This window comes from Nuphar pumila, chromosome 1, assembly GCF_984573655.1.
Source record: "Nuphar pumila chromosome 1, dmNupPumi1.hap1.1, whole genome shotgun sequence".
In the NCBI taxonomy this organism is placed as follows: Eukaryota; Viridiplantae; Streptophyta; class Magnoliopsida; order Nymphaeales; family Nymphaeaceae; genus Nuphar; species Nuphar pumila.
Window position 1 is genome coordinate 4,266,462 of NC_143249.1, and position 26,507 is coordinate 4,292,968.

Here is a 26,507-nt window from a genome sequence, read left to right on the forward strand (position 1 = left end):
TAAATACGGATAGCACAAACTGGATCTGGACAAATCATATGTTTTTTTATGTTTTGCGTTGGCAGCCAACTGATTCTACTTGTCACTCAGGTCGAACCCGGGTTTGGTATGAAATTTTTTAAACCAAACCTATGTTGGTATTAAACTCAGCCCACCAAGACTTCCTCATCCATAATGGATTAGTAAACGATGGGATTTGAACCAATACACCTCTCTTACGTATCATGTACTACAGTCGGTTGTACAAAACTATTTTTATGTTAAATGTTATACTTCGATACTATACTACTTTATATATATATATATATATATATATATATATTTTTACGATAAGAAACCCTTGTAGAAGCGAGCAAAAACTCAGGTCGAACCCGGGTTTGGTATGAAATTTTTTAAACCAAACCTATGTTGGTATTAAACTCAGCCCACCAAGACTTCCTCATCCATAATGGATTAGTAAACGATGGGATTTGAACCAATACACCTCTCTTACGTATCATGTACTACAGTCGGTTGTACAAAACTATTTTTATGTTAAATGTTATACTTTGATACTATACTACTTTATATATATATATATTTACGATAAGAAACCCTTGTCGAAGTGAGCAAAAACTCAGGTCGAACCGGGGTTTGGTATGAAATTTTTTAAACCAAACCTATGTTGGTATTAAACTCAGCCCACCAAGACTTCCTCATCCATAATGGATTAGTAAACGATGGGATTTGAACCAATACACCTCTCTTACGTATCATGTACTACAGTCGGTTGTACAAAACTATTTTTATGTTAAATGTTATACTTTGATACTATACTACTTTATATATATATATTTACGATAAGAAACCCTTGTCGAAGTGAGCAAAAACTCAGGTCGAACCCGGGTTTGGTATGAAAATTTTTAAACCAAACCTATGTTGGTATTAAACTCAGCCCATCAAGACTTCCTCATCCATAATGGATTAGTAAACGATGGGATTTGAACCAATACACCTCTCTTACGTATCATGTACTACAGTCGGTTGTACAAAACAATTTTTATGTTAAATGTTATACTTCAATACTATACTACTTTATATATATATTGTTTTTATTTTTATTTATTTTTATGATAAGAAACCCTTGTCGAGCAAAAACCCTGGTTGGAGCCCCACGGCCACCTTGCCTTTCGTGACCCACCTCATAAAGCTAAGGTTTATGCTAAATGAACACCCATTATTTGTGTTCTAGTTGTTCATGCTTAACATGCTGCTAGCTACTCGGCTCACAAACTACACGAACCAAACATGAATGGGTTCATGGCAAGCAAAACTGGGCCAAGTCATGAGATGCTGGTTCATTTCCCAACCCTAAGTCCTATAGTTTGGGGTCAATAGGTAGCTGCCAATTATAGTAGCTGATGATATCCACTTTCATGATTCCATAAATTCCTTCTAACTCCCTCTTCCAAAAAGAGCTTTAATTCTTTGGCCCAAAAGGCTCCACTCACATGGTAGCAGCTACTTTGTGAATGTCACCAAGTTGATGGGAAGCCACAAGTTTGAAGCCCAGGAGTAGTCTCTAGCCGTAAGGTAGAAGATGTGTGTACTCTCTTGTGGACTATGGGACCTCAAGGGTTTTACCAATAGGAAGCCAGCCAATACGTTGATGTTTTTTTTTCTTGGATTGTTTAAAAAAACTGTAAACTTTTAAAACCCATAAAAAAGGAAACGTCAAAAGCCTTAAAACAAATGCTCCGATGCCAAACCAATCCAATAAAATGCAATGCTAAACAACCACTTGACATTTACACTACCCAAACCATGTTGAACACATTTGTTTTTGAAAGGCAAGCTGGGTTAAGCAGGCCCCTACCAGTTATACAACTATACAGTTGGGTTTTGAACCCGCAACATCACGTCCACTAGCTGCTCCTACTAGACTGTTGGTACGTGGAATGCATTTGTAGAGTCTGATTTATGAAGAAGTTGAAATTTGAAATAAATGAGTCGATGCCATTGGAGGTAACAAACATGTACCTATATATATATATATATTTATATATATGCATGGCCGATTTTGTACAAAACAAGTTTGTACTCGTTTTATATCCAAGGACTGGGTCCGAGTCACTAAGTTGACCCGAAAATGTTTAAACAATGGCATAAAATACAAAACTTCAAGTAGCCCGACAATGTCCAATACTTCACGCCAAGCAACAAATGAATTCCAAAACAAGCCCAACATCAAACTTATAAAGAAAAGCAAAGCAAACGAAGCACGACCACTGTTTAGCCTTTGGTCAAGCGAGTGGCTGGGATAAGAGTACTCATTTAATGAAACAACTTGGTCAAACTACCTCAGTGGTGACTGTTTGGGAGTTTATGCATTTGAAAATAAAAGGGTGAGACAGCTCTTTTTTTTGGAATTTGCAATATAAAGGAAGCACATCAAGTCTCCCTGTGGTGGAACGTTACAGGTTCAAAACCCAAATGATATAATTGAATAATAACTGGTGGGGTCAGACTAACCCCAGCTTGCCTTTCGAAAGAAAAAAAACAGCAGTTAGTTTGTTTCAGCCATTCATTTGTTTGTACTGTACATGCAGTTCATCTAAAACTTGGAAGGCTCCCAAAAAATTTATAGTGTTTTGGCTGCCGTTCATCAATTGGATGTAAGGGTAGCTGCTCCAAAGAAACTGCACCTGAAATGAAGACCTGGTTGCGCTGGCTCAGCCTTAGAGGTGTCAACGAGCCTAATTTACCCAAACAGGATCCTAACCAAACCCTATAGAGTCCAAGTATGGTGATAAATAAGAAGATCAAATCAAGACTCATGTCCGGACCCGAAGATCTGATTAATACATGGATCCGGTCATAGTTTGTGAAATTTTATACCAGATGGACCCGACTTGAGTGCCAATCAAGACCCACGATTTTTCAATGTAAAAGTAATAAAAAATATGGTTTTACCATGTATGTTCCGGGTTCCGTCCACGTAGTTCTTATCGGGTCCGGGTATGGTTTTCTTATAGTGGACCTGATTAGACTCAGGTCCAGGCCTGAAACCATACCCTAAAATCTGGTCCAAGTCTGGTTCTACCTGCGTCTGAACCAAACTGACTCGTTGACACCCCTACTCAGCCTGCCATACCTACGATGGTCGTATCGGCAGTATAAAATTCTGAGGGTAGGACCCCGCCCACTGTGACCTATGCTACCCATTGGCTTACACAGAAGGGTGACGCCTATGAGAATAGAACCATGACTGCCCGTTTAGCAGTCAAGGCCCCCACCCGCTACGCCAACCCCCTTGAGGCAAAGCGCCCGCTTACCTAATGCACTCATTACTTAAAGAGTGGATTTGGCAGCTACGAAACCCAAGAATTAACTACTACTTTTCCAAAATGCATAAACTCTTCTGACTGCCTGTTCCCAAACAGTGGAAGTGGGTAGGTGAAGACCGAAGAGGAAGTTACGGTTTGCTGCATGGAGAATGTATAAGGTTTCGTTTCCTCTCCTCTCTCTCAAAGCCCAACCAATGTTGTCAGTATGGGTCGATACGTACCGTATCTGCAGAAAATTGATACGAAACTAATCTGAATCGGTTATTTTATAATAAATATAAAAAAATGCTTGAAATTAAATTTTAATTTTATTTTAATAGTTTTAACACGTGTCACGTTCTGATTCGGTATCGGCCTATTCACCTGAATAGTTGGCCAAACGATGCAGGGCCGATACCGATACTGGCAACATTGAACCCAACACCATGCACCGGATCAGCATGATTGGCCCAGCACGTTTTAAAACAACAGTATTCCATTTCCTATCGGGAGAAATCATCAATAACTCCCCCAAGATTTTTGGGAGAGGAAAGCCGAAAATGTTAGCAACATAAAACCATGTCTAAACCGCTTTGAAACACAAGCCCCTGGTCATTTAGCGCCAAGTTTCAAAAGTTGGACATCTCTACCACGATATATCCCCATCATTCTTTTTAAATGCAAAAATATCCCCAACTGTGGCAATGGATAACTGCAGCTTGACCGTTGGGTTCATAAATGATTAATCCGGGATACACACGTAGTTTTGGACAAAGAGAGGGGCTAGAATTTCATCCGGGGATGAAGGAGCTCATTATGAGCACACAATGTGGACACCGCCAGCAGTCGGCGGGAGCGACTCATCCCTTTGAGTACAGAGCGTCGTCTGCCCCCATCGCCACGAGCGAGAGCCGGTGGCGATGGAAGCAATTCCGTTCACCGCCGGCAGCCGCGGCCTCCGGATGATAGGTTGCGTCCGAAGCAAACCCTTACTCAGGCCCATCCATTACTTCCCCCTCCCTCGCTTCCCGCTCTCCCGCTACCCTTCCTCCTCTCGCTTCCGTTACCGAAAGATCGCCGGATCGATCGAGAAGGGCCACAATCCTCATCTCCATCTCCATCACGATCATCATCACCATCACGATCATCATCACCATCACGATCACCATCATCATCATCGCGGGGACGGGAAGCCCAACGCTCTTCAGGAAGCGATCGGCCGAATCGCGAGGGCTACTGGATGGGCGAAGCTGGCGGATTTTCTGCGGGATAACATCTGGATGTGCTGTTCTTCCATGGCCCTGCTCCTTCTCTCCGCGGCTTGCCCGCACGTCCTCCCGAATTCCTCGACGAAGCGGTTGCAGAACGTTCTCCTCGCAGTAGCCTTCCCTCTCGTCGGGGTATGCAAATTTATGCCCTAATTTTATTTTGCCTTGGATTCAGTTGGTTACGTCTCTATGGTTTGGGATGAACTCTCTTCAACGTTAGCTCGATTGAAAGTGATGCTTCTATGAATTTGAATTGCAGTAGATTGTTCATTGGCATGAGTAGATGTATTATGATCAAGTAGAATTTATGCAATTTACACTCAAAATGTTTCTTTATTTGCCTAAAAAGAGGAAATGTATTGCATTTTTAATCTACGTTAGGATATCCCTAGATACGTTTGACACTTCAGAGATCAAGAATCTGCACAAATTGATGATATTTTATGGATTTGTATGCTGCTTATATCACTTTGTAATATAAACATGCTGCTTTATACTTTAATCAGCATTGCTTTCTGTGTATCCAAATTACGTAATAAAATGTGGAATTGACAGTGATTCTTAGGCTTGTTAAAATGGTTTGGCTGCTTCTACTCGTATTCTACATTAGCAAGTTCCTTGCATTGACTGTCTAATGCAGAACTAAAAATGTATGTGTTGCCTAACATGTGAACGTATATGTGTGTGTGGGTGCGTGCTTGCTATACATTATGTATGTAGGTATGCATGCATCATTTCTGTAAGTGAATGCATGCAATGATGTAGATCATGCATATCTTTTGACTGCATAAAGTCTTTTGCTATTCGTGCATGTTTCTGGTTTTTGGGTTCAACTGTGCTTGTAATAGTGAAGAAGGTTGCTTCTCTTTTGGTTAAATAAGTGGAAAAAGCAGCACCGCTTATATTCTTTTGTAGTTTCATATTTGGTTTCTTTTGTGTTCAGGTTTCAGCTGTACTTGATGCTGCTAATGATATTGCTGGTGGGAAGGTGAATATCCATGTCCTAATGGCACTTGCAGCATTTGCATCAGTATTCATGGGGAACACTTTGGAGGGTGGATTGCTTCTTGCGATGTTTAATCTTGCACATATTGGTAAAGTTCTTGAGGCAAGCAATCTCAGTCTGCTACCATTTCCCCCCTCTTTTCTTCCCACCTGGACTCATTATTTCATGCAAGTACAATTTTGCAGCTGAAGACTATTTTACCAGCCGAGCTATGGTTGATGTGAAGGAATTGAAAGAAAGCAATCTAGATTTTGCCCTTGTGCTGGATGTAAGGGATGAAAATCCACCTCATTTCTCATCACTGACATACAAACAAGTTCCTGTGCAGGAGTTGGAAGTGGGCTGTTACATCTTGGTCAGAGCTGGTGAGGTCTGGATATGAGCGTTCCTCATCTTTTTCCTAATTTTGAGTATTTTTATTTGCACCAAATGTAGCTAACTTCATGACATCCCTCTTCCGAGGTTTCTCATGGTCATGCTTGTTTGCACTGATTCTATTTTAGATATATGCATATATACTATGTAACACAAACACGACAGATGACCCACCATACCCATGTCGACATGCCTGGGTGCGGTACCTGGTGCGGCATGGGCACATTGTGTGTCAGTTTGGGTCGAGTTCAACCAAAACCCGATTCAAAGCCCAGTTTTTTGGTTTTTTTTATTAGTTGGACCTCCCCCCACCCACAGAGAGAGAGAGAGAGAGAGAGAGAGAGAGAGAGAGAGAGAGAGAGAGAGAGAGAGAGAGAGAGAGAGGTACCTGCACCTCCTTGGTCTGAACATGAGAGAGAGAGAGTGAGGACAAACGTCACAAATCCTCCCCCTTTTGCTTTATAAAAGTACTAAGTAAAAATATCAAACAACTCCTTTTTAAAAAAGATTCCTCAACCGCCCAAAATCTCCCTAAAATATCATCTTCTTATATCTCTCTCTCTCTCTATATATATATATATATATATATATACACCATGTATTGGATCTTAACCCGATTCAAAGTTCAACCGCAACGAGTTTTAATATATATATATATATATATATATATATATATATTCATGTTGTGGATATGGAGTTTCTTTTACCAACTTTCAAAATTTAAAATTAGAGTGTGATGATAACCATGGAAAGTGAAAGTATCTTGCAGTCTTGGCCATATTTTTGTTCCATCTTTCTGTACGTCTAATAAAAACATGAATGGCTTAAGGTGGGGACATGCGTCTTATTCATTTTGCTCTTTGACTGTTGGACTTCTCATAAAAAAACATATCGACTGAATGGCATTATCAAAAACCATATCAGCTGGAATCATCACTCTGTGGGAATCTTTACAGATATATATCTCTTTCTGTCACTTCCTCCTGCTGGCTGTGTACATAAACGTGGCATTGGTAGCATCATGGTGGCCCGATTCGTGATGTCACATTTATATAGGAGCACCTTTTTGTAAAGAAGTACCTACAGAATGCATAAGGCAGTTGGAGATGGATGCATGTTGATAGGGGGATCATCCTATTAAGGGAGGCACATGTTAACATGGTTTTAGTCTGGTCTACTTTTCATTTCTTTAACTTCTCCATAAAAGCCTTCATCTTTGTTTGCTGTTTCTGTTTGTGCCTCTACATGATTACTGCAACTCATTTTGTATTTTTACCTGTACATGCTCCTTGTTGCTTCCAAAACTCAATAAGATAGATTCTCTGGATCTCACTCTCACTAGGCAATGTTTTTTTCTTGGAATGCTGATAGCCAGAAGGGTTGTAATTTTGATACATGTTTTAGGAGTTCCTTTATTTTTCTGTAATTTTCATGATTACTAAGGCATAAATATGAAACAGAGGACCTTCTAACATACTAGGAGTGGAATTTAACCAGTAACAACTTGGTTATCTGAAGGGATGGTGTAAATTATTGCTTGAATTTAAGGAGAGAATTTTGATTAGACTGCATAATGGAACCAAAACAGATTTTGGGAGATCCGTGGTCTAAGATCATTGCTTTAAAGGATAGATTTGCCTTTCCTTTCCACCTGACAAATGACAGACTGCACCATTATGAGCATTTAGGGGGAAGGAGGGGGGGGGCATTAAATTTTAGAGAAATCTCTCTTTTTTGGAAATTGAGGCTTGGATTTGGCTAAACCAAGGGCTGATGGATTGGAACCCCAACTCCATTGACAACACTGCAATTTGGAGCTGGAGCTGTACTAAGGACATAGATTCACAGTAAAATCATGTGATTTTTCACTGCAGGAACCGATTAAAAGCGTTCTCAAAGAAAACCTTTTGGTATGCCCACCTGACCCTAGATTGGTCGCCTTTGTTTGATTGGTGTCTCTAGGCAGAGTTCCAACCCAGGATAATTTGGAAAATCGAGGTTTCCACCTGGCCAGCTTGTGCTTCATCTATGGTGTCAGGGGAAAAACGTTCATGGAATTTATTTTGGATGTGCAGTTCCTTTAGCCAACTAATTTTTATCTCATGGCCTGAATGGAGATTACATGAATGGGAAGTGAACTCCTTCAGGCAGATTTTGTACACACACTTCACTAAGTAAAAAAGCAAAAGGCGGAGAAAACCTGGAGGTGATGGTTAATTTTTAGCATGTTGGCATGTCTGGTGTGAGAGAAATAGTCAAGTTTTTAGGGGTGAGACAGGATCAGGGTTATTTGAAGCAGAATTCAATCACATATTCACCTTTTCACAAGAGATAAATGGTGGATCAGATATTAGTTTTATTGCAGCGTGTAGAGTGGGTTACACTGTTACCCGTAACTAACGTTGTTCTTGTTTCCTCCTTAAAAACCTGGCCTAAATTGGCCCAAATGCAACTCATCAGGGATGGGCTGCCCGACCTGTTATCCACCCTTATTGAACCCCAAACACATAATATGTAATTGAACTTGTGATTCCAGCTATATCAGATGAGCTCTTTGGCAATAAGGCAAACTGTTTTTTTTTGTGCCAATGAAGGCTTAAATAAAATTCCAGACATAATAACATGCTAGAATTGTTGCATATGCCTCATTTCTTAAGGTTATTCATAAATAGTAATACACAAATATAATAAGTTTTTTTTTTAATATTTAATTTGATAGATACAATTCTGGGGTTACAAGAAAGGATAAAGTTAGAAATGAATATATTAGAATGCATCTAAGAGTCAAGACTCAAGACCAATAGGAGGAAGATAAGTGAATGCCGTTTAAGATGGTTTGGACTTTGGATATGTTGCACAAAGACCTCTTATGGCTCTTGTGAGAAAGGCGAACATGGTATAAGTAGAAGGAACTAGGAAAAGAGAACGACCATTAAAGACTTGGAAGGAGGCAGTTAAAGGTGACATAAAGGATTGTAAAGTGACCAAAGTGGTAGCTACAGATAAACAAGAATGGAGAAATAGGACTCGCAAAGCCGACCCTGTAGTTGGGTTAAGGCTTGATGATGATGATACAATTCTCACTCTTATTGCTTTTTTTTCTACTAAGCTGTCAGGTGGGTGTGAAGCATGCTTTTTAGAAACACATTTTCAAATAATAACAAACTTGTCATATGTAATGTTGGCTCTTTTTTTTGCCATTTTACCTCACACTTTGTTCCCTTAATTTTGGTCTGTGAGGTTATATTTTTATTTCATTATCATATGATTTGCATGGTTTCTTCTATCATAAACTCTGTATTGTGGTCAGACTGTACCAGTAGATGGAGAAGTTTTTCAAGGCAGATCAACAATTACTGTCGAGCACTTGACTGGAGAAGCCAAGCCACTTGAGAAGAAAATGGGAGATAGCATTCCTGGTGGTGCAAGGAACTTGGATGGAATGCTGATAGTCAAGGTATTCTTCATGTTCAAGATCACGACCTTAACTATATTTTGTGTCTTTTCATTAGAGTTGGTTTATTGAGGAGGCACTTGATATTCTTATTGTAGAGTCAAATGATTTATGTTACATGCTTTATAGGATTTTTGACCTCATTATGGATGCTTGAAGATAAAGCTCCAATGAATTATCTTAAGTGTCTTGTCAGTTTATCTCTCTAGTGGTCCTGTCCTTGATCTTTACTTTTAATTTTGCTATTTTGTCAATGCCTGGAAGTAAGTCCTTCAAACCTAGCTTGTTTGGTAGAGTTTTTTTTTTCTTCACCTGTTACTCCCACTTGGCTTGTCTTTAATTCCAATGTGCTGGCTGATTGTCCTTAATGAGGTTCCATGGAGATTAAGAATTCAGCATGCTGAAGAACGCTTAGTTGACTGATGGTTTGCGATGGTATTGTGCTGGGAGATTGGATTGCGATATGAATCATATATATATATATATATATATCATAGTCACCTATATCGTTCAAGGTAATTTCTCATAGAGATTTTCGAAAGTTTGTATTTCTCATGAAGACCTCAGGAGTTTAAAGAATTGAAAAAATACAAATAATAACCAAAAAGATAAGAAATTAATAAGTTTCGCATTATTTTTCTTCCAAGAATATAAAGAAACAAGTTTTAAAAGGTTTTGAAAATATAAAGGAAACAAAAAAACAGGAAATGCAAACTTAAAATATCAAAAAGATTTTCCCAAAATATCATGATATTATCGCAATAATATCATGATATTTTTAAAATATTGTGAGATATTCCTAATATTATTGGCTACCTTGAAATAGCCGATATTAAAGCGATTTTCAAAATATCGCCGATATAGGTGACACTGATATATATGTACCTGGCTGATATTCCTGATATATATTTTCATCTCTTTCTCTCTCTCTCTCTATATATATATATATATACACACACACACACACACACACACATTGTAGTGGAATATAGCTGTATGATAATGTGTTATGTCTGATCTTGTCCCATATAAAAAATAGATGGTATGCTTGTGAACAGGTTGTAATAGATTATGATGCGATGCTTAAACTCTTTTTCCTTTGATGATTTACAAAGGCAACCAAGACATGGAGAGATTCAACTCTGGCGAGGATAGTACAGCTGACTGAAGAGGCACATCTAAATAAACCAAAGCTACAGAGGTGGTTAGATGAATTTGGAGAACGATATAGCCAGGTTGTTGTGGCTTTATCACTTGTTATCGCCTTGATAGGACCATTTCTTTTTAGGTGGCCCTTCTTCGGTACATCAGGTACTTTGGAGATGCTTTAATTTATGCAGCTATATCACCAAGAGGATTTTTTTTTTTTATGTTGATTGAAAATTTACTCTTATTTGAATGGGTGCAATCTTGTACCATTTTGAGAAATAATGTTGTTCTTAAGACATTCTATCATTTCATCATCACCATCTTGTCTAATTTCCATTTGCTGTTCTTCATGTATAGTTGCATCCTTGTTCTTTCCTCAAATGCATGCTTACAATCGGCTCAAATCTATTTCACTTCTAGAAAGTAAGCTTAGAAAATAATCTTGCTGTTAATCTTGCTTCTTACATGGGACTGGGATGGGATAGCGTAGGGAGCTGAAGAAACTTGTGAAGTTTATTTCTCTCCTTTCCAAATTTTGCTGAGTTAGCATTTGATGCTTTAACTTAGACTGGTTGAACCTCACATCTGAGGCATGCACTATGTGGTTTCCGTTCATATTGGCCTTTTCAGAAAACTTCGGAATTTTCAGTTGCATGTCTCTTTCTGAATTTTGAGCAATTACAATTGCATTCCGCATATCTTGTGTTCTGTTTTATCAAACCTTACACCTTGTTTCTCCAAGGTATTCTTTCAAAGTTCTAGTTTCTTGCCTGCATCCTTTTTTTAGCTAATGATTATTGTGCAATCTGCAAACAACATACTATGGGATTATGTAACTCAAACTTAAGTAAAACATAGCAACATACTTGTAGTTTACACTCCAAATGCTGATATACTAACAAAGGGTTCAACAGGGACTGGCGTTCATTTCTCTGTCATCGTAACTGTGGGTGGAGGGCTGTTAGCTAGTCTTTGATGCATGAGTTTTTTTTCCTCTTATAATCCTTTTGCTGTTTGAACAATAGTTTGTTGACCATCAGCTTTTTGATTATTTTTCTACTAACACATCATTTACAGAGTCAAACTGTTGCATCTGCAGTAATAATTTAGAAATCTTTTCATTTAAAAGAGGCTTTGCTGGTTTTTTCTCTTTTGTTGTTCTGTCTTTGTTTCACTTCTGAGTGATATCTTTAACTTTGTCCATAAGTTATTGTTCTATATATGTGTTTGAATGTTCTCTACACCTGCTTTATTCTGTGACAATCATTACTTAAGAGTTTTAACCTCTAAGTTCTGGTCTTATGGGTCCTTTCAAATCCTTTTTGTTTCCTCTTTTCAGGTTACAATTGTATTTTGTCATTGTTTGCACATATATAATGTTGTATTCTCTTCTAAAAGGATGCTTTCATTATGTTGGCTATTCTTATAGTTTGCAGAGGATCAGTTTACAGGGCATTGGGCCTCATGGTTGCAGCATCTCCATGCGCATTGGCTGTAGCACCATTAGCATATGCGACTGCAATTAGTGCCTGCGCAAGTAAGGTAGTGATTTGTTGATCTGACTGTATATTTTCTCATGTTTTCACTTCAGACTTTGATCTTAAGTAAAATTTGTAGTTTTAGCTCTGTAATAATATTTTTCAATCACATTGCTGTTTTTAATATTTTTATATAATTAAGAAATATATGATGGATGCCTTGGTTTTCTTCTTTTTCTATTATAGAGGGCTGAATAAACAGAATTGATCTTGACATATTGCCCATCTTACTGCTGCCATAGTTTTCAAGCCATGATGATTTCAGTTCTGGTGGTGAATGTGCTTTTCAATAATGCTGTTCTTTTCTTCCCTACGATGTTCTATTTAATTAGAAAGAATAAACCATGAACCTCACATTTCTTTTAATTAATGGACTTATGAATCACAAAGTGATTCAACGTGTCACCATCTTCCCAGATTCTATATTTTGCATGCTAAAAATTATGCAGTATAGTTGATTCTTAGTGCATGCTCGGTGGCATTTGTTTGGTGCTTCATCTCGCAAAATCGTTTGGGTTTTTAGTCTAGATACCCATTTGGTTTATTTTCATATGGATCTTGGGCTAGTGGAGAATTTTGAAAGAATTGGAGAAGTTTGAGATGGCGGAAAAGTTTGAAACAACATGAAGATAAAATGGCAACAAAGGATTTTTTTCTAGAGGACATGAAATAAGAATTCACACCAAGAATTTCAAATTTGTGGGATCTTGATATTGAGAACTCAAAAGTTTCAAATTTGTGAGATCTGTTTGATAGGTTTCTATTTTAAGGATGATATAAAGTATCATGTCAAATTTTAATGTCATCTTCTTTATCAAGTTGGGAATAATTGAGGTCATAGATGTTATATATATATATATAATATATCGCACAGTTTATATATATATATATAACACATATGTATTTTTTGTTTGTTGTTCTATGTAAGGAATAGGTCATGCCCTCTAGGGACATTTTTTGTCTTTTTGCTGAGTGTAATATGTCCTGCCCATTAAGGGCAGTTTTGTATTTTTACTTATTGTTTTTTCCTTCTTATTTCTCTCTTTATAGCCATTGGGACTAGCCCAACTAGCTGTTGGGCTAGTTTGACTAGCCCTTTAGGTTCTCATTTGATGTATATATATGGGATCTCTCCCATAGTGATAGTATGCTTTTCTTAAGCATTTACCAAGTGAATAAATTATTATTTTTATATTGAGTGCTCTCTTATGTGCCTTTGTGGAGTGTGCCCTTGAGGCCTTGTTTTTGCCCATTAGTGGCTTGTGTATTGCCCTTGTGGCTTGTGTTTGTGCTCTATGTTGTATGTTCTTATGACCGTTGTGATTGTGCTCGTATTTGGGATTTCATTTCATGGTATCAGAGCCCTTGGAATCTAGACCCTTTACCGGAGGCTTCTTAGATAGGTGGGAAACCCGCTTCCCAAAAACTCTTTTCGGAAGCGTGATACTCGCTTCTGAAACTTGATGAAAATCTCGATTCTCCCATATTTCTCCTATGCTTTCCACACGCTTCATTTATTCTTATTATATGTTCGCTCACTCTACTTTTGTTTTTTATATGTTTCCTCTCACGCTTCTCACTTCCATGTGCTTTCCCTAAATTATCCCTCATCATTTTTAGATTTTGTTAAAAATTTAATTCTTACACTAAAAAATCATGAAATTTAATGTCACTTTTATTTTAGTTTTTATTTGTGTTTCATTTTGATTCTCATTCAATTCTTATATTTCTTTTTTTATCCTTGCTTTCCGCTTCCTATACATTTTAAAATACATCGCTTCTCGCTTCCGCTTCCTGTATCATTTCTCTCTTCCGCTTTTTAGTGTAGCAACCTTGCCCTTGGGCTTTGTTGATCGTGGTGCTTGTGGGATCGGGTGCTCGTGCTTGTTCCCATTCTTCCATTCCCTCTCTTCTTGCTCTTTCTTTTCATCATGGCTGATAAAAAGACTAAAATTGTGCTCTCATTCAAATTAAATGGATCGAACTGCCTGATGTGGGCTGGAGAATCACCTCAAAGGAAAAAAACTTTAGAGTTATGTGTGGCACGGTTTCCGAGCCACAACTCAAGCTCACAAAGAAAGAGGGAGATCATGAAAAGGCTCTTATCAGAGAGGAAAGAGAAAATGCCATTCAAGATTATCAAGTAAAGATGGAGGATTAGGAAGAACAAACATACCAAGATTTTGGCATGGTTTATGAACAATGTGGAGTTAAAAATTTACCCCAACCTTGCTAAGTTCAAGAAAACTAATGAGTCATGGATATTCATAAAGGGCATGTTCACTAAAAACGATCTTCCTAGACAATATTTTTTGCAAGAAAAAGTAAGATCTATAAAGCAAGGAAACATGAATGTGCGTGACTATTATAGCGCTTTATCCCTTTTGTGGGAAGGACTTGCTCTGCTTGAACCTCAATGGAAAGGAACCGTCATTGAGTTAAGGCAAAGACACATTGAAAATGAACGTTTTCTTTCAATTTTTTCAATAGATTTATACTCTGAGTTGTCATTCAGTGCATTATAGATATGAGGTGAAGCTATGTTATTGACTTTTTTTATGTAAGGGGAACAAATAAATTAGTTTAAAACTGTCACATAAGTACAGGCGCAGGTGCAGGATATGACATTGGTACATCACAATTTTTTTTACAAAGATGGGTATGTGGTTATGGATAGCTTACATACATATATGAGAACATATGTTAGATTAAGCACTTTTCATGTTTAAATGTGTTTGTAGAGTGATAAAAGGATCATTGTTTTATATTGCACTGGAACCTGATGAAGTATTGAATTTTTCTTGTTAAATTTATCTGATTCAAATCATGTTTTTTAGTAAAAAAGCAAAGATAAACAAATCTATAGATTTGGATTAAGCAAAAAAAACTCCTGCAACTATGTTTTTAGAAGTGTTTCTGTTAAACTAGGAATATGTCCAGCCTGTCAGGCTTTGGAGTATTGAATCAGGACTCATTATCTATCATGTGGATTTTGAGCATGGTATTTATGGTTTCAAGTCCAAAAGTCAGCATAAACTCCCACATCCTGGGGCTGGTACCTGATACCTGATCAGCTACCTGATCCAATGTCCAACACTAGGCCTGGCATGGTCTCTGGATTTCTGGATACATCAGGGGCTTGTGATTATTTTGACCAATGTTCCTGAGTCAGACTGGGCTGATTTAGTCACTGCTGGCCTCAAATTCTGACCATGCCAAGTGTAAAACTGTAAATTCTGTTTATTTTTTCCATTCTTGTAAATCAAGCATTATTTGATCCTTCTGTAAATCTCTTTCTTTGGTTAGTGAAACATGTGCATTGTTCTCATTCTTGGTTTAACAGACAGTACTGCTTTTCACATCTTGCTTGTAATTTTCAAGGGCATCTTGCTGAAGGGTGGACATGTATTGGATGCTCTTGCGTCCTGTCACACTGTTGCATTTGATAAAACTGGGACTTTGACGACAGGGGAGCTTACTTGTAAAGCAATTGAGCCTATCCATGGCCACAGATTGGGGGTGGATAAAGCATCTGGGCCTTCCTGTTGTGTTCCTAACTGTGAAAAGGAAGCTCTAGCTGTAGCAGCCGTTATGGAAAAAGGAACAACGCATCCCATTGGGAGGTATTGTAACTAGAATGGGCGTATCATATATTAACATGAATAAAGATAACCATCATAAGTAATGTGGTTTTTTTTTATTCATATATATTACAAAATTTGCTTCTCAATGATGACGGAGTACACTTTTCTTTTCCCCATTGATATGTATTCCCAGCTTGTAGGCTTTCTTCCTCCATCTAATTATAGGCTCTGGTTGCTTCTTTCTACTCTTGAAAGAATGCAGTTTTCAGTAAGTTGTCTTCTTAGGTTTTTCTCTTAAAGGTTTATGTTTTCCTTGTGCTTGTAATTATATATCAGATGTATGTTCTTGTAAAGCATTTGACACTTTTACTCCTGAGAAATCTTAGAGGAAAAGTAAACATCCAACATTTAAACAACTATAGTGGTTCACAATGTTGATATTTTGAACAGATGCCTTAAAACAACTTTCTTATATTAGTCATTCCTCCGCACATACAAACCATGAGTGTGTGCATTTACTCTTTATATTTGTTTTGTTCATTATTTTCATTTTCCTCTTGCATTTACTATTTGAGTGTTTCTAAAGTCAAAAGATGCTAGATGACCTTGGCAACTATGGTAAATGGTCTTACGCACAATCCCTTTTGTTCACCATCTTGCATGAGTTGGTACTTCTTCCTTATGCTAGTTTTTATCTATTTATGTTTTATTCCATTTCCAAGAGCTTCAAAGTGCATTGCACTCCTGGCGATGATATAAATAGTCGCCTGTCTTTTTTGCAGATAGGATCTGTTGTTGTCTGAGAGTTTCATCATTTCATCTATTTTCTTCATACTTTTTTCTTGGTAACAGTTGCAATATTGCTCTCTTTCTGTTATTATTAACTGGTGGGATTTACTGTGGCTTTTTTGGTGGATCAATAAATATGGTCATTAGTATGTGTTTTCATTTTCTTTTCTTTTTTACCCGAAGGCATACTAATTTATTTCTTGTGCAAGTTATGCAGAGCTGTAGTTGATCACAGTGTAGGGAAAGATCTTCCTCATATTTCGGTTGAAAGTTTTGAGTCTCTTCCTGGCCGAGGCGTTTTTGCAACATTGACAGGTCTCGAGGTAGTGCACTTTTTGTGATCATTGTACTCTAGGCACTTCTTCTGCCAACTTGAAGTTTATATTATGTGAAGATTTAATGAATCTTGTTGCATTCGTGCATTCGCTGGAAATGTGCCCTGTGAAAGGCTAATATAAGAACATACCTTATTTTATTTTAGAGATCTGAGATTATAGTTTATGAAAAAGGTTGCTTTGAATATCTTTCCTGTTTCTTTTTCTGCCATTTGTCTTTCGGCAACTTTAAGTCTCTGTTTGGGAGCCGGTGTTGAAGTGGAGATGAGAGGGGTGATGGGAGTGGAGAAGAAAATGGGTGATGAGAGTGGAGTTGTCAACTACATCCTTGAGGATGTTGTTGAAAAAGACCCATCTTCACTCTCTTTTCCACTCCCATTACCCTTCCCATTTCCCAAAACCTGGCTTCCAAACATCAATGAGGGTAAATGGGGTAGGTAGCATTTATTAACTCATCTCCTCTTCCATAGTCATCTCCCAAGCAGAGACTAAAGTAAAAGAACAACTGATATCTGTTTGGATAAAGATGCTGAGCCCTACAAGTTTGTCTTGACATATACCAGTGAATTTTATTTGAATAAAAATGAAGAAATTGAAGATTAACACATAAGAAATTGAAGATTAACACATCAACATATAAAGACATCACGATGAAAGAGTCTTCACATGAAAATAGCATTGGACAAACCTTGATTAGCTTTTCTTCATCATTCTGCACTGGTTTATTCATAATCTCATGTCCTTTTATCACCTTTTTACATACTCAAGGATATTTAAACTTTTTACAAATGAATATGAGAGTTGATAGTTGAGACTGTTGATTGGGTGCATCGGGTCTAAAGTTGGAACTTGCCAAGAACTTGTTTTGTTTATAGCTGCTTTGTGTTTCCATATTGTCTTAACCCATTTGACTGATGAACGGGTATGTGTTTAATTTCTTAACTCTATAAATTAATGCTATTTCCATGTATCCTTTCTAAAATTGATTTGGTTGATGAGCTTGTAATTGGCTTCATGGCTTGATAACTTTGATTATTTATTTTCACATGAATGGAAGCAAAGAATTTAAAACTACACTTTGTATTGTCTGTGAAAATTGCAGGACTATCATCTATAGAATGCATTCTACATATTATAAAGTCAGTCTACAAAATGTAAATTACATAGTATGCACTAGTTTACAAAATATAGTAACATAGATCCAAAGGCATGTGATATACACCATTGAACATTTCTTTTTGTATTCACAATCCTGTATAGTTGATAAACATTTGTATAAATTGTTTCTTAGTTATTTTTTTCTTGTGTTTCAATATAACAAGAAAAAACTTTGATGAGTCAAATGATTATTCAGCTTCTACTTTGGTTTTGCTTCCGATTATGTGTTATAAAAGTAAACTTGCATTTATGTTTGTTGAAAAAGAAAAAACAGGCAGATATAACTATTATTCTTGCGGTGAAATCAGTTCTGACTACATAGAATGTTATACCTTCAATTTTTTGTGTTTAGTCAGATGATAAGGGAAGAAACCTGCTGAAGGCATCACTTGGTTCTGTAGAATATATTGCATCATTATACAATTCTGAATCTGAGTCGAGAAAAATAAAGGATGCTGTTAGCACCTCTGTTTATGGTGGAGACTTCGTACATGCAGCATTATCTGTAAATAAAAAGGTATTTTTCCTCCAGCCCAGCTTCATTTAATAAACTTTTTACCCTTAGGCAGATTTCTTGATCGTCTGTTTCCAATATCTTGAACCTCATGTTACTGTTAGCGTAGTGCTATAAAATAAAATGCAAAAGCTATTGCTTTATACAATATCTATTGATCTTGACTATTTTATAAAGTAATGTACCTGTAATGAAGTAAGCGGAATTACAAATAACAAAGTGTAAAACACTTACAAGTCCAATAATAGACAATTACAAAGAGAATAGACAAGCACTCAAGTGCACACACAAATCCACTAAGGTACAATGCCAAAAGGCTAACAAAAATTAAGTATTATTGAATAGTGAGAGAAAAGGAATAAGTTACATGTAGGGGTTGCACCCCTATTTATATACACAAAGAGAGAGGAGCCATTGGGAGCTCCCCCTTTCATATAGAGCTCCCAACGACTCCATGAAGGGGGAGGGGGGGGGGGGCAATGTACAAAAAGGAAAAAAAATAAGAAAAGACAAAAATAGTTGTTTCTAATAAACAACTATTTAATATATGTAAAAAAGACAAAAATGCCCCTATCAGCCTATATATATATATAACAGTACCAAGGGTATATTGATGAAACTCTTATGCACCTTCTGTTTGTTGTCAGGGTTGTGTGTAAATTACTGTTGTATAGTCAAATAACATTGGAAATGGTTTCTCAGCATGCATAGAATGATGCGGGAAATCACTGTTACATAATATAATGTATGTCCATCTGGGAACTACAAACTTGATCTTTTCATGTCACCAAGAGTTTATACCTGTACTGTTCTTATCACGTTTAAGCATGTAGTGCCCTTTTCTCTGATAAATATTGGATCAATTATATTCAATATTTATAAGCTTAAAAAATATGGCACTCACTAGACTGGTTCAACAGTTCAAACTTGTGATTTTTGATAATTGAAAAAAAAAACTCATGATTACTATATAAAATGTTCTGCTAAGGTGATCCTGAAGCGGACTTAGTTTGAACCTATGTCACCTGGCTACGGGTGTGGGTAGGGTACAGAGGGTACGGCAGCAATTCCAAAAAATGTGGGTACAGGGGACACAACTATATATATATGTATATATATTACATATCACATAAATAAAAAATAATTCAAAATAAACTGAATATAATCTAAATATATATGATATATCTAAAATATATATTATATACTGAAAATATAAAGTTATAAACTGAAAATATAATTATTAATTATAAATTATAAATTGATTAAAACTTGTATGTATGGAGGGTAAATGGCATGTCCAGGTGTTGAAGCGTGTCGACAGCCATGTTGGAGGGCAAAAAGGAGTGTCCAGGTACCATAGGTTTGAACAGTTAGGGTCAAAGTTATCAACTATATTGTGGATACGTGTAATATATGTTGTGCAAAATTGGTGTTTTCCAAAAGAGGTCATGAGGGTGTGTGTATGTGTGTGTGCATTCCTGTGAATGTGTTGTATGTTTTATGTGTGTGCATGCATGTGTGGTCTATGTCACAGGGACTCGGCAAACCGAGTGCCGCACCTGCGTCAACGCGACGTGACGCAGGTGTGCATGCGGGTGCGGCACCCGGTGTGGTCAACCCGACCCTGCATTTTTGTCTAATTTTTAGACTTTAAATTTTCTTTTACGCCCGATGAAATATACTGCGGAGGTTCCTCTCCTCCTGAAGCCTCCGCCGGTCCCCGACCCCGTCGCCGACCGCTTCGCCGGACCTCTCCTCAAGTACGCTCTCTCCTCTCCGACTCCCTCTGCTCTCTCCTTTCCTCTTTGACCCCTCCCCTGCACAAAGAGGGCGTAGGGATGGGGCTCGACCCCTCCCCTGCACAAAGAGGGCACAGGGAAGGGGCTCGACCCCTCCCCTGCCAACAGAGAGTGTAGGGAGGGGGCTCGCCCCCTCCCCTGCACACAGAGAGCGCAGGGAGGGGCTCAACCCCTCATCTGCCAATAGGGAGCACAGGGAGGGGGCTCGACTCCTCCCCTGCACAAAGAGGGCGCAGGGAGGGGGCTCGACCCCTCCCCTGCCAACAGAGAGTGCAGAGAGGGGGCTCGGCGCCTCTCTTGCACAAAGAGGGCGCAAGGAGGGGTCTCGGCCCCTCCCCTGCCAATAGGGAGCGCAATGCACAAAGATGGCGCAGGGAGGGGGCTCGGCCCTTCCCCTGCCAATCTTGATTGTGTGCATAATTGGTTTTAATATATTTTTTTTTGTTTTCAGGACAAAAATGATGGATAAGGGGAAAGGACTTGCGTCATCCTTATCCCCACATGTGAGTTCTGCTGCTAGTGTTGCTGATAGTTGTGGTGGAAATGATAATGTCGGGCCACTATGGGTACATATAGATAAGCTTGCAAAAACTAGAGAAGGAGGTGGTTGAAACAAGTGATTTCAATGCAAGTTCTGTGAAAGAGATTTTGTTGGGCCTTACACAAGAGTGAATGCTCATTTGTTGAAGATACCAGGATATGACATTTCAGGATGTAAAAAAGTTGATGATACAATGCGAAGACAATACAAGAAGAATATGAGAAGAGAAAGAGAATGAGTGATTCTTGTGCAATTAGTGCGTCATTTGGAAGCCACCGAGAAGATGCTGAAAAGAAAAGAAAAGTCAATGTAGGAAGTAGATGAGCGATACAAGCAACATTCAATAGATATAGAAGGGAGGATATGGATAAAAAAGTAGGGAGGTATTTTTATTCTAGTTCACTCCCATTTAATGCAGCTAGAAATCCTTATTGGAAGAATTTAGTAACATCTTTGGCAAATTATAATTTGAGTGGCTATGTGCTTTTAAACTCAGAAAAACTATGAATCACACTTCTTGCAGAAGAGAGGGCAAATATGGAGAGGTTGCTATAGATTAAAAAATATTCATGGGAGCAAAATGGAGTTTCTGATGGATGGACAAATATTCAATGACGTCCACTAATCAATTTCATTGCTTCTTCGCTTAGTGGCCTAATATTCTTGAAAGCAGTTGATGCATCTAGAAAATATAAAAATATGGAGTATTTAAAGGGGTTGTTTATAGAAGTCATAAAAGAAGTGGGTGATCAGAAAGTAGTACAAATCATTACAGACAACACTCTAGTTTATAAAAGTGCAACGTTAAGTTTGGAGAGTGAGTACCCTCATATTTTTTGGACTCCCTATGTAGCAGACAACTTAAATCTGGCCCTAAAGAGCATCTGCAACCCCAAAGAAGAAGAAAATTCACAAGCATATGATTTATGTTAATGGATTGGAGATTTAAAAAGAAATGTCAAAAGCATTAGGAATTTTGTTGTTAACCACCATCGTGCTAATGCTATATTTAATAGGCATTCTGACCTGAAATTGTTGGTCGCTGAAACACGTTTTGCGTCCATCATTGTGATAGTGAAGAAGATTAAAAAAGTGAAGAATGCTTTGGTTAGCATGGTGACTGATGAAAATTTGACATTCTATTGTGCTGATGATGATGTCAAGGCTCAAGAAATTAAAAAATTCATTGTTGATGATGAGTTTTGGGACAAAGTGGTATACTTCCTTCAATTTACGCAACCTATTTGGGAAATGTTGAGAGAAATTGATAAGGATGAACCCATGTTTCACAGAGTTTATGAAATGTGGGATAATATGATTGAAAAAATACAAGTTGTAGTTTTAAAGCATGAAGAAAAAAATCCTGCATTGAATGATTCAAATTTTTTTAACCATATTCATTCAATTTTAGTCAGAAGATGGGATAAGAGCAACACTCCTTTGCATTGCCTGACACATTTTCTTAATCCAAAATATTATGCAAAAAAGTGGCAGGCAGGTGGTATTGGTCGCGTCCCTCCAAATTTAGACCCAGAGCTTCCAAGACATAGAAATATGTGTATGATAAGACTTTTTTCAGAGGCATATCTTCTAAATCAAGTCACACAAGAGTTTAGAAATTTTTTATCTTCGAGATTATATGGATATGCATTGCTCACGAGAGAGGAGGATAATATAAATCCTGTCACATGGTGGTCAACATTTGGATCAGAAACACTTCTTCTCCAATGTCTTGCATTAAGATTGCTATCGCAGCCTGATAATTCATTTTGTTGTGAAAGAAATTGGAGCACATATTCTCAAATTCACAACATGAAGAGGAACAAACTCACCCGCAAGCGTGCAGAGGATTTAATATATGTTCATTCAAATCTTTGACTACTTTCGCGAACCAATGATGAATACATGTACTCATTTGCTCTCTTAGTTATTTGATTATTTCTTAGTTTTTCATTTAAATATATTTGTATTGTATTTAACATTTTCAAATTGGGTTTGTAACGCAGACAAGGAGCATGTAAACCCAGAAGAGTGTGACTTTGAGGGAGAGCATGACTTCAACATGATAAACATGGATTTATCTGAGCCCAATCTTCCTTCTTATGATGCATTTGATGATGAAGCAGAAAATTATTAAGATCCATTACTTCATCGTCATAGACATTGTATGATATACTTTTGGTATGTAATTTAGTTCTTTTCTGTTTTGCTTATTTGATTGATATTTAGGTTGATTTAATTACGATGTTAGTTTTTGTGACGTAGAATAAAATTGTAGAATTGTTAATTTGATATATTGCATGCATGATGAATGATATTATGACAATGTTAACTGTTAAAACTTCAAAATATATATATATATATATATATATATATATATATATATATATATATATATTTTTTACATTTTGCCCCGCCGCACCCTTGCACCCAAGGTTTTTTAAAGTGCTGCATCCCTGCACCCGCACCCACACCCATGTGACATAGGTGTCAGTGTACTTGCATGCATGTTCGCACTTTGACTTCGGGTAGGTTTGATCCATATGATAATTTTAAAGGATACAATAATGAATAATCTAAATTGCACTAATATGCTGTGTTCCTATAAATGGGCCCTAGAAATCTACATGATCCAATCTTACAATACATCCTAAAAGTTTATGTTTAGGTCTATGTCACAGGGATTCGGCTAGCAGGGTGCCGCACTCGCGTCGACGCGACGTGACGCGGGTGCGGTCAATGCACCCAGGGTCATTTTGGTCCAATTTTTCAGACTTAAATTTTTTTTTGCCCTATATGTCACAGGGATTCTCCAACTAGGTGCCGCACCCGCACCCGATGCGGTCAACCTGACCCTGGGTGCAGTCAATGCACCCAGGGTCATTTATGTCCAACTTTTGGACTTATATATATATATATATATATATATATATATATATATATATATATATATATATATATATATATATATATATATATATATATATATATATATATATATATATGCACCCCCCGCACCCGGGTTTTTTGGAAGTGTCGCATCCCCGCACCCGCATCCGCACCCATGTGACATAGGTTTAGGGCCTTCAAGGTTTGATCAAAAGGCAGATGCACATATGATATTCTGTATTGATGCCATAGTAGATTAAATCACATGCAAAAAAAGAGAACTGCATTGAAATATGAGAAGGTGAAGGTGAAATATGAAGGGTAAATATCTGCTTTTAATTGCATTACTATACTATTTAGCAGAAATTTGTAGGTGCAAGTTTTGTCCACTCAATCTGATCCCATAGGTGTTTATCATGGTTCATTTGTTAAGAAAACATGTTTTCAATTGAGTTGTTTGTCATTAAAAACTGTTTTTTCTAATTGTTTGTTTTTCAGTTGTAAAGTTTTGGTGCATTGTGTGTCATTGATTTTTGAAGTTCTTTAAAAGCCTGTTGTACATCACATAATATAGAACATGGCGTTTATTAAAAAAACTATTTAGATCATATCTATAAGGTTTGATCTGCAAAATTTTATTAATCGATATTGTTTATCATAATATTAGTAAAAAAGTAAAGTTTATGTCAATTTATAATATTTTTTATCCATATTGTCGACATTTGCACATTTGCTTCACACACATACAATACACACACACACACACACGAGAGAGAGAGAGAGAGAGAGAGAGAGAGAGAGAGAGAGAGAGAGAGAGAGAGAGAGAGAGAGTAATGTCCGACTCTCAAAAAATTGGGTGCAAGTTAGATGTGCAAACATGCACTAACTATATTAAAAAGCGCCTTTAGCTGCGGTCTTTGACCCTGCTAATGATCATGACAGAAAAATGACCTTTAAGAGCAGTTGCGACCATCGTTATAGGTCTTTTTTTAATAACTTGCTTGCGTTTATAGAACTATTTCGGGCAACCCTCTGTTTCTCATGAAGCGCATTTCTAAGTATTTCACTTTCCCTACTCTTTCGCACCAAAGTGGGGCCAACGCCACAACATGGGCTTTATGTGTGTTTGTCTCACATATGATGGGAAAATGAACCCCATTTTAACGTGAAAATGGGTACAAAACAAACAGGCCCGTTAGTCCCTTTCTTCGCGGGAAAATGGAAGACACATCATGATTTTAAAAGATCTGGAATTTACGGGTTGATGTGTTTACCTTTCTCAAGGGCAGACCACGAACTTAAAAGATCACGATTTTAGGGTTTTATCTCTCTCTATCTCTCTAGGGTTTAAGGAGGCTGGTTCGAACTGAGGAGGCATCCCTGGTATAACCCTAAAAATCCAACCTTTTTTTCTTTTTGGAGAGATATACTATTTCACCAATCGAGTCACATGCATTTGACATATTCATACCTAACAGCTATGTCACATGGGTGCGGGTGCGACACTTCCAAAAAACCCGGGTGCGGGGGTGCGGCAGGGGCAAAAATGTAAAAAAAAATAATTATATATATATATATATATAATTTTGAAGTTTTAATAGTTTAACATTTAATAGTAAACATTGTCATAAACTCATAATATGATTCATCATGCATGCAGTATATCAACCTAAATATCAAATTATCAATCAAATAAGTAAAGCAATTACATAAATCGACCTAAATATCAATCAAATAAGTATTGCATAAAAGAACTAAATTACATACCAAAGTATATCCTGATGAAGTAATGAATGTTAAAATATGTTGATCCTTAAATATACATATATATATATGTATACATATCTCTATTTATATATATATATATATAAATATATATATTTTATCTTCCTAAAATACCCTCAAGGGTATTCTTGTAAATTAGCATTTTACGCACATTCCAATTGGAATATGCATTGGAATTTTTGTTTTATTTTTATTTTTGTTTTTTATATTTTTGGATTTCGTACCACATTGGGGGCCTCCCAAAAGTGACGTTGGGAGCCCCCAACGGTCACAAATGTGACCGTTGGGGGCTCTCCAACGTCCCCTTTGGGAGCCCCCAAGGTGGTCCCTTTTCATGCTTATAAATAGGGGATTTCCCCTTTGTATTTTGTATTCTTGAGGGAGCTTATGCTCCATTGTAATGGGGTTTTTACCCCTTCTCCATTATTCTTCAATGATATGCAACTTATGACTTTATGTCATATTTTTCCCTTTTTATGGGTTTTATGTGTTAGCACATTATGTGCTTATGTTGTTTCCCTTTAATGGGTATATTTGCACTCCACGTGCATAAGTATGGGTTCATTATTGAACCCAATGTATTCCAAGTCACTTTCTAACATGGTATCAGAGCGAGGTCACGATGGGGTTGTCCTTTGGTGCAACAGAAAGCGTGTCGCTCAAGAAATGGTGAAGTATTCATTGCTCTTCCTTTTTTCTTTGAAGTTATTCGGTATGTATCCCTTTTCTTAAAATATTATGCATTTGAAAATATGTTTCTTGCATATAGTTTGTTCGTTTAATGGTTATGATAGTTGAATTATGTCTTTTCACATTTCGTGTGCTCGTATATTTTAAAATTATCTCCCTCAAATTTGGTGAACTCGTTTGTTGTTCAAATATATAATTTGTGTTTATCGAACTACTCATCGCATATAATAGCAATTTATGTTTTTTAAAATTACCTTCAATTATGTGAGATTTATAATTCTTACATAACTATCTCATGATTGACCTATAAGTTAATTTTTAAAATTAT

General features: G+C 37.1%; 1 protein-coding gene across 2 annotated transcripts in view; it reads left to right on the top strand.

The window, feature by feature from the left end:
* Nucleotides 1–4,104: 4,104 nt before the first annotated feature.
* Nucleotides 4,105–26,507, top strand: part of LOC149847736 (putative cadmium/zinc-transporting ATPase HMA1, chloroplastic) — a 39,473-nt gene continuing 17,070 nt past the window's right edge. Inside the window, exons 1-9 of one of the 2 annotated variants that reach the window (XM_089998337.1) lie at nt 4,105–4,705; nt 5,517–5,667; nt 5,765–5,949; nt 9,265–9,411; nt 10,524–10,719; nt 11,987–12,099; nt 15,477–15,718; nt 16,686–16,791; nt 18,314–18,478. In XM_089998337.1, coding sequence (XP_089854463.1) covers nt 4,226–4,705; nt 5,517–5,667; nt 5,765–5,949; nt 9,265–9,411; nt 10,524–10,719; nt 11,987–12,099; nt 15,477–15,718; nt 16,686–16,791; nt 18,314–18,478 — 1,785 coding nt within the window. In that variant the 5' untranslated portion in view covers nt 4,105–4,225. The remainder of the gene's footprint in view (nt 4,706–5,516; nt 5,668–5,764; nt 5,950–9,264; nt 9,412–10,523; nt 10,720–11,986; nt 12,100–15,476; nt 15,719–16,685; nt 16,792–18,313; nt 18,479–26,507) is intronic. The other variant, XM_089998265.1, reaches the window with a different exon arrangement.